The 8,687-nt window shown below is 43.3% G+C and overlaps 1 protein-coding gene across 1 annotated transcript; it reads right to left on the bottom strand.

Annotated features, from left to right (window-relative positions):
* Positions 1–6,663: 6,663 nt before the first annotated feature.
* Positions 6,664–8,373, bottom strand: LOC123058531 (anthocyanidin 5,3-O-glucosyltransferase). The gene has a single exon (XM_044481246.1). It carries the CDS (start codon positions 8,236–8,238, stop codon positions 6,823–6,825), a length of 1,416 nt encoding a protein of 471 aa, XP_044337181.1. The 5' UTR covers positions 8,239–8,373; the 3' UTR covers positions 6,664–6,822.
* Positions 8,374–8,687: the final 314 nt, after the last annotated feature.

Raw genomic sequence — 8,687 nt, forward strand, 5'->3', positions numbered from 1 at the left:
TTTACGTGCCCTTTTGGTACTTTTTCTTATAGATGTATGCCTTTTGGTTTATGTAATGCACCTGCTACCTTTCAAAGATGCATGATGGCTATATTCTCTCACTTTTGTGAAAAGATTTGTGAGGTTTTCATGGACGATTTTTCCATCTATGGATCCTCTTTTGATGATTGCTTGAGCAACCATGATCAAGTTTTGCAGAGATGTGAAGAAACTAATCTTGTCTTGAATTGGGAAAAGTGCCACTTTATGGTTAATGAAGGTATTGTCTTGGGGCATAAAGTTTCTGAAAGAGGTATTGAGGTTGATAAAGGCAAGGTTGATGCTATTGAAAAGATGCCATGTCCCAAGGACATCAAAGGTATAAGAAGTTTCCTTGGTCATGCCGGTTTCTATAGGAGGTTCATTAAGGACTTCTCAAAAATTTCATGGCCTCTGACTAATTTATTACAAAAAGATATGTCATTTGTTTTTTATGATGATTGTGTAGAAGCATTTGAAAAACTTAAGAAAGCATTAAACTCTACACCTATTGTTCAACCGCCTGATTGGAATTTACCTTTTGAAATTATGTGTGATGCTAGTGATTATGCTGTAGGTGTTGTTCTAGGGCAAAGAGTTGATAAGAAATTAAATGTTATTCAATATGCTAGTAAAACTCTAGACAATGCTCAGAGAAATTATGCTACTACTGAAAAAGAATTCTTAGCAGTTGTACTTGCTTGTGATAAGTTCAGACCTTATATTGTTGATTCTAAAGTAACTATTCACACTGATCATGTTGCTATTAAATATCTTATGGAAAAGAAAGATGCTAAACCTAGACTTATTAGATGGGTTCTCTTGCTACAAGAATTTGATTTTCATATTATTGATAGAAAGGGAGCTGAGAACCCCGTTGCAGACAACTTGTCTAGGTTAGAAAATGTTCTTGATGACCCACTACCTATTGATGATAGCTTTCCTGATGAACAATTAAATGTCATAAATGCTTCTCGCACTGCTCCATGGTATGCTGATTATGCTAATTACATTGTTGCTAAATTTATACCACCTAGTTTCACATACCAGCAAAAGAAAAAGTTCTTCTATGATTTGAAACATTACTTCTGGGATGACCCACATCTTTATAAAGAAGGAGTAGATGGTGTTATTAGACGTTGTGTGCCTGAGCATGAACAGGAACAGATCCTATGCAAGTGTCACTCTGAAGCTTATGGAGGACACCATGCTGGAGATAGAACTACACACAAGGTATTGCAATCCGGTTTTATTGGCCTACTCTCTTCAAGGATGCCCATAAGTTTGTCTTGTCTTGTGATGAATGTCAAAGAATTGTTAATATTAGTAGACGTCAAGAAATGCCTATGAATTATTCACTTGTTATTGAACCATTTGATGTTTGGGGCTTTGATTATATGGGACCTTTTCTTGCCTCTAATGGATATACACACATTTTAGTTATTGTTGATTATGTTACTAAGTGGGTAGAAGCTATTCCAACTAGTAGTGCTGATCATAACACTTCTATTAAGATGCTTAAAGAAGTTATTTTTCCAAGGTTTGGAGTCCCTAGATATTTAATGATTGATGGTGGTTCACATTTTATTCATGGTGCTTTCCGTAAAATGCTTGCTAAATATGATGTTAATCATAGGATTGCATCTCCTTATCACCCACAGTCTAGTGGTCAAGTAGAATTGAGCAATAGAGAGCTCAAATTAATTTTGCAAAAGACTGTTAATAGATCTAGAAAGAATTGGTCCAGGAAACTTGATGATGCATTATGGGCCTATAGAACTGCATATAAAAACCCTATGGGTGTGTCTCCGTATAAAATGGTTTATGGAAAAGCATGTCACTTACCTCTCGAACTAGAACATAAGGCATGTTGGGCTTTTAAAGAGCTCAATTATGATTTCAAACTTGCTGGTGAGAAGAGGTTATTTAACATTAGCTCACTTGATGAATGGAGAACCCAAGCCTATGAGAATGCCAAATTATTTAAAGAAGTTAAAAGATGGCATGCCAAAAGAATACAAAAGCATGAGTTCAATGTAGGTGATTATGTATTGCTATACAACTCTCGTGTAAGATTTTTTGCAGGAAAACTTCTCTCTAAATGGGAAGGTCCTTACGTTATCGAGGAGGTCTATCGTCCTGGTGCCATAAAAATCAACAACTTCGAAGGCACAAATCCGAAGGTGGTGAACGATCAAAGAATTAAACACTATATCTCAGGTAATCCTATAAATGTTGAAACCAATGTTATTGAAACCGTAACCCCGGGGGAATACATAAGGGACACTTTCCGGAATGTTTCAGACTCCGAAAAGGAATAGGTATGTGGTACCGTAAGTAAACCAACTGCAAAACAGTTTTTATGGCAATATTTCTCTGTTTTGGAATATTTAGAAAAATAGAAAAATAAGAAGCAGTTCGGGAAGGACACGAGGCCTCCACGAGGGTGGAGGGCGCGCCCCCTACATCGTGGGCACCTCGTGTGCTCTCCGGACTCCGTTTTCTTACACGACAAGTATTTTGGTCGGTAAAAATTCATTATATAACCCCGAAGGTTTTGACAACCGTATCACGCACAAATCCTTTGTTCTTGTTTCGAGCTGTTTTCTGCCAGGGTTGTCAACACCAAGCATCATGTCGTCTCCCTCCTCCTCCAACAATGAGGGCAACGATACTTGGCTAATGAAGATAGAGCTGAAGAGAGAAGAGCCCATGGAGATCAACAAGGATGAAGGGATCAAGAAGGCTACGGAGGACCAAGTTCCGGCAACAGAAGACATCCTTCAACTTGATCACAATCTTCTTACCCCAACTGAGATCGAAGCTTTCAAGATGATTGAGTTAGCTCGTATACAAAATAAGTATCTCGCACGTGAAAATATTTTGTTGAAGGTGCATATCATCACACTCAAAGGCATTATCCGCAAGTGAGAAGACCTCCTACGCTCGATGTGTGACTATCCATCATCAACAACTCCACCTTCTTCACCAACAAAGAAGAACTGACCATCGGGTATGGGCACTCCCCTTGGCAACTGCCAAGCTTGGGGGAGTGCCCCGGTATCGTATCACCATCACTTTTATCTTTACCGTTTTTTCTTAGTTTGATCCTTTTGGTAATATCTCGATCTAGTAGTATAAAGTTTTTAGTATGATCTAGTTGTGAGTTTTGCTTTATGATCCTTCTATGTAATCGAGTCTGTGAGCTATATAATAAAGATTAGTGTTGAGTCAATGGCTTGATTATTTTGCCATGATCCTGAGGGAATAAAATAAAAGAGAAAGAATAAAAAGAATAAAAGAGATCATATGGATCTTATGGAGAGTAATGAGCTCACATAGAAAGAGTATGATGAATAAAAGTTGTTGAGAGTTGACAAACATAGTTTTGGTCATCGTTGCAATTAATATGAAGTAATAAAGAAAGAGAGGTCTTCACATATAAATATACTATCTTGGACATCTTTTATGATTGTGAGCACTCATTAAAATATGACATGCTAAAGAGTTGACGTTGGACAAGGAAGACAGCGTAATGGGTTATGTTTTCTTACATCTGAGATAAATTATATTGTTATGGATCATCCAACATGGTTGAGCTTGCCTTTCCCCCTCATGCTAGCCAAATTATTTGCACCAAGTAGAGATACTACTTGTGCTTCCAAACACCCTTAAACCAGTTTTGCCATGAGAGTCCACCATACCTACCTATGGATTGAGTAAGATCCTCCAAGTAAGTTGTCATCGGTGCAAGCAATAAAAATTGCTCTCTAAATATGTATGACTTATTAGTGTGGGAGAAAATAAGCTTTATACGATCGTGTGATATGGAAGAAATAAAAGCGACGGACTGCATAATAAAGGTCCATATCACAAGTAGCAATACAAAGTGACGTTCTTTCGCATTAAGATTTTGTGCATCCAACCATAAAAGCGCATGACAACCTCTGCTTCCCTCTGCGAAGGGCCTATCTTTTACTTTTATCTCCTACCTTGCATAAGAGTCATGGTGATCTTCACCCTTCCTTTTTACATTTTATCTTTTGGCAAGCGCAACATGTTGGAAAGATCCTGGTATATATGGCTAATTGGATGTGAGTTTTCATGAACTATTATTGTTGACATTACCGTTGAGGTAAAACGTTGGGAGGCAAAACTATAGGCCCCTATCTTTCTCTGTGTCCGATTAAAACTCCATACCCATAAGTATTGCGTGAGTGTTAGCAATTGTGAAAGACTATATGATAGTTGAGTATGTGAACTTGCTGAAAACCTCTTATATTGACTCTTTCCTGTGTTATGATAAATTGCAATTGCTCCAATGACTGAGATTATAGTTTGTTAGTTTTCAATGAAGATTATGATTCATACTTGAAATTGTGATTGAATTGTTACTCTAGCATAAGAGATCATATGACAAGAATTATATCAGTTGATGTTCTAAAAATGATCATGATGCCCTCATGTCCGTATTTTATTTTTATCGACACCTCTATCTCTAAACATGTGGACATATTTTTCGATTTCGGCTTTCGCTTGGGGACAAGCGAGGTCTAAGCTTGGGGGAGTTGATACGTCCATTTTGCATCATGCTTTTATATCGATATTTATTGCATTATGGGTTGTTATTACACATTATGTCACAACACTTATGCATATTCTCTCTTATTTTACAAGGTTTACATAAAGAGGCAGAATGCCGGCAGCTGGGATTCTGGGCTGGAAAAGGAGCAAATATTAGAGACATATTCTGCATAGCTCCAAAAGTCCTGAAACTTCACGAAAGTCATTTTCAGAATATATAAAAAATACTGCGCGCAAGAAGTTCACCAGGGGGGCCACACCCTGCCCACGAGGGTGGGGGCGCGCCCTACCCCTGGGCGCGCCCCCTACCTCGTGGGCCCCCTGGTGGCCCTCAGATGTCCATCTTCTGCTATATGGAGTCTTTCGATGAGGAAAAAATCATAAGCCATCTATCCGGATGAGACTCCGTCGCCATGAGGCGGAAACTTGGCGGAACCAATCTAGGGCTCTGGCGGAGCTGTTCTGCCAGGAAAGCTTCCCTTCGGGAGGGGGAAATCATCGCCATCGTCATCACCAATGATCCTCTCATCGGGAGGGGGTCAATCTCCATCGACATCTTCACCAGCACCATCTCCTCTCAAATCCTAGTTCATCTCTTGTATCCAATTCTTGTCTCTAAGTCCGGGATTGGTACCTGTGGGTTGCTAGTAGTGTTAATTACTCCTTGTAGTTGATTCTAGTTGGTTTATTTGGTGGAAGATCATATGTTCAGATCCTATATGCATATTAATACCCCTCTGATTATGAACATGAATATGCTTTGTGAGTAGTTACGTTTGTTCCTGAGGACATGGGAGAAGTCTTGTTATTAGTAGTCATGTGAATTTGGTAATCGTTCGATATTTTGATGAGATGTATGTTGTCTCTCCTCTAGTGGTGTTATGTGAAAGTCGACTACATGACACTTCACCATTATTTGGGCCTAGAGGAAGGCATTGGGAAGCAATAAGTAGATGATGGGTTGCTAGAATGACAGAAGCATAAACCCTAGTTTATGCGTTGCTTCGTAAGGGGTTGATTTGGATCCATGTGTTTCATGCTATGGTTAGGTTTACCTTAATACTTTTGTTGTAGTTGCGGATGCTTGCAATAGAGGTTAATCATAAGTGGGATGCTTGTCCAAGTAAGGACAGTACCCAAGCACCGGTCCACCCACATATCAGATTATAAAAGTACCGAACGCGAATCATATGATCGTGATGAAACCTAGCTTGACGATAATTCCCATGTGTCCTCGGGAGCGCTTTTCTCCATATTAGAATTTGTCCAGTCTTGTCCTTTGCTACAAAAAGGATTGGGCCACCTTGCTGCACTTTATTTACTTTTGTTACTTGTTGCTCGTTACCAATTATCTTATCACAAAACTATCTGTTACCTATAATTTCAGTGCTTGCAGAGAATACCTTGCTGAAAACCGCGTATCATTTTCTTCTGCTCCTCGTTGGGTTTGACACTCTTACTTATCGAAAAGACTACGATAGATCCGCTATACTTGTGGGTCATCACTAGGTTCCCCCGAGTCGCTCGCCTAAGCGACGCTGGGGTCAAGCGTCAACTTGCTCCAACAATGAAGCCTCATGAATGGCTTGTCCTCGTTCTTGTTGTACAAAGCCTCCAAGGCCGAGTTAGCAAAGTGATAAAATCATAGATCAAAATAGTGCAACATAGAGCATAACAATCACATTATCAACAGATAGAGCAACATGAAGCAAAACTTACGAGCTCACGGAGTCCTACACCACTTGGCCATCGGTTTTTTGTTTGTGAATATGTCCTGTAAAACTTGTTGAGAGTCTCTTGAATGATAAATACCATCTATGACTTAGTATTCACTCATTTTGATCATCGATTTTTTCTTTGTTATATGGATCATAGTGCAAAGCAAAGACCAACTCGCTGCACCCATCGCCGCCGCCGCGCAGATCTGGGTGCAAACCTTAAATCCTAAACCCTGGACCAGACCAAGAAACCGTCGCACCCCCTTGCAACTTGTTTTCTCCTGTATCTTCACATTACCTCCACCCAAAATAGCTTGTAGTGTTAGATGCATCCGTATTTAGATAAATTTAAGACAATCTTTTTTGGATGCAGGCAGTACAAAAGACACATAGTTTGTGTGTTTAAAAAAAAGGGACACCATTAGCTGATTGCCACTTCATTTTGTCCATACTGATTAAGTGGTGTTGCTCAGTTTGAAAATTCCACTACAGAGTCAACGATTCAATCGAATATCGAAATCTTCAGATTATCCACGAAGTCAACAAATGCTGCCGCCGAAGATCCACCGCTTTCCAGCGCATTGGCAGCAATCACTTGTGCCATCGTCATCCGTTCCCTGATCTCCTCCCCTTGCTCGGACTCCATGATCAGTCTCACCTTCCCCTCTACCTCATCCGCTTTAACTATCCCCTCGTCGTAGCCGCTCATGGCCACCCCGAGTTTCATCTCCTCCACGACGAACACCTTGTTCATCCTCTGCTCCGCGTACATGGGCCAGCACAGCATCGGCACCCCGGCTACAACACCCTCTAGCGTCGAGTTCCATCCGCAATGCGTCACGAACGCGCCGGTCGCCGGGTGCCGGAGCACCTCCACTTGCGGCGCCCAGGAGGAAACCACCATCCCGCGTCCCCTCGTCCTGTCCAAGAATCCCTCCGGCAGCAGCGGCTCCACCGCCGCCTCGGCCCGCCCCTCGAACCGCTTCGTCGCGTCGGCGTCCGGCGCAACGGGCGCTCGCACGGCCCATAAGAACGCGTGCCCGCTCTTCTCCAGTCCCACGGCGATCTCCTTTAACTGCTCTGCGGGCACCGAGCTCGCGCTCCCGAAGCAGAGGAATACCACGCTCCGCGCTGGCTGCTTGTCTAGCCATCTCAGGCATTCGTGCTTCACGGCGCTTCCCCTCTCCTCGCCGACCAATGGACCGACGCAGAACAGTTTCGGTACTGACTCGCCGGGACAGGGAGTCCCGTCTTTTATCGCCTTGACGGCGCGGGGCTCCAGCCACTCGAACGTGTTCGACAGAATGCCCTTAGATCTTGGCAGCTGCTCCATAAGGCTAAGGATTGTCTTGTACTGGCTGTCGCCGCGGTCGAGCAGCACTTCCGGCAAGTCAGACGCCGGAATTGGGTGGACTCCGGGGAAGTGCAGCAGGGAGCGCCCCATGTCCCGGAAGGAGACAGTGGAGCGCATGACGGGGATGTGCAGGTAGGCAGCAAGGACCGACGCAGCGGAGGTGAAGAAAAGGTAGGCCGGGACGCCGAGCTCTGCGGCGGCATCAAACCCGTAGGCGCAGAAGAAGTCGGTGACTAGAGCCTTGAGGGACGGGAGGGGCCTCAGGAAGGCGAGGAGGGCAGAGTTGGTGGCGCGGAGGTCGGCGACAAGGGCGATGAATGGATCGGCATCGGGGTCAGCCGTCTGGGCGGAACGGGTCGCCGACGGCGGGAGTAGGTGGAAGGAGACGGAAGGATAGGATGCGGCGAGGCCGGCAATGGTCTCAGAGGACTTGCCTATAGACGGGACGTCGGCGACGGCGACGGTGACAGGAACGCCATGTGCGGCGAGATGGTGGGCGAACTGTGTCATGGGGTGGAGGTGGCCCCTGACCATCCATGTGTAAAGCACGACGGTGCTCTGCATATTTGCTTCTGTGTTTCAGTGGCAGTGTTCTGAACTCTGAAGGAGGGAAGCTGGCAATTGATCGGTTGTGTTATATGTACTGGCGATGTTTCGTAGCCGCCTGCGACTACCAGCTGTAAAGTTAGGCATATTTGAGTGTGTGGTCATGGTAGGTTGATACGTTGTTTGATTTAGTTTGGTTTCGCATGCAACTATTAACGCCAGCAATGGTTTCAGCTGCCAAGTTAGCATATTTATATGACTAAAACTGCTGGAAAAAACGTATGAAATGCCATGCTTTCCCAGCATGCGTCAGCCAAGTAAGATTTTTCCCAAAAAATATGCTTCGAGAATGGAGATGTACCCGATCTTATTCATGGTTATTTTATGCCGTCGTGAATCACGTCAAGCTCGGAAAAATAGAATCACGTAGAATGAAGTTTGGACTTTGCAACTGCTTGGACACCCAT

The sequence above is a fragment of the Triticum aestivum genome, chromosome 3A (assembly GCF_018294505.1).
Source record: "Triticum aestivum cultivar Chinese Spring chromosome 3A, IWGSC CS RefSeq v2.1, whole genome shotgun sequence".
In the NCBI taxonomy this organism is placed as follows: Eukaryota; Viridiplantae; Streptophyta; class Magnoliopsida; order Poales; family Poaceae; genus Triticum; species Triticum aestivum.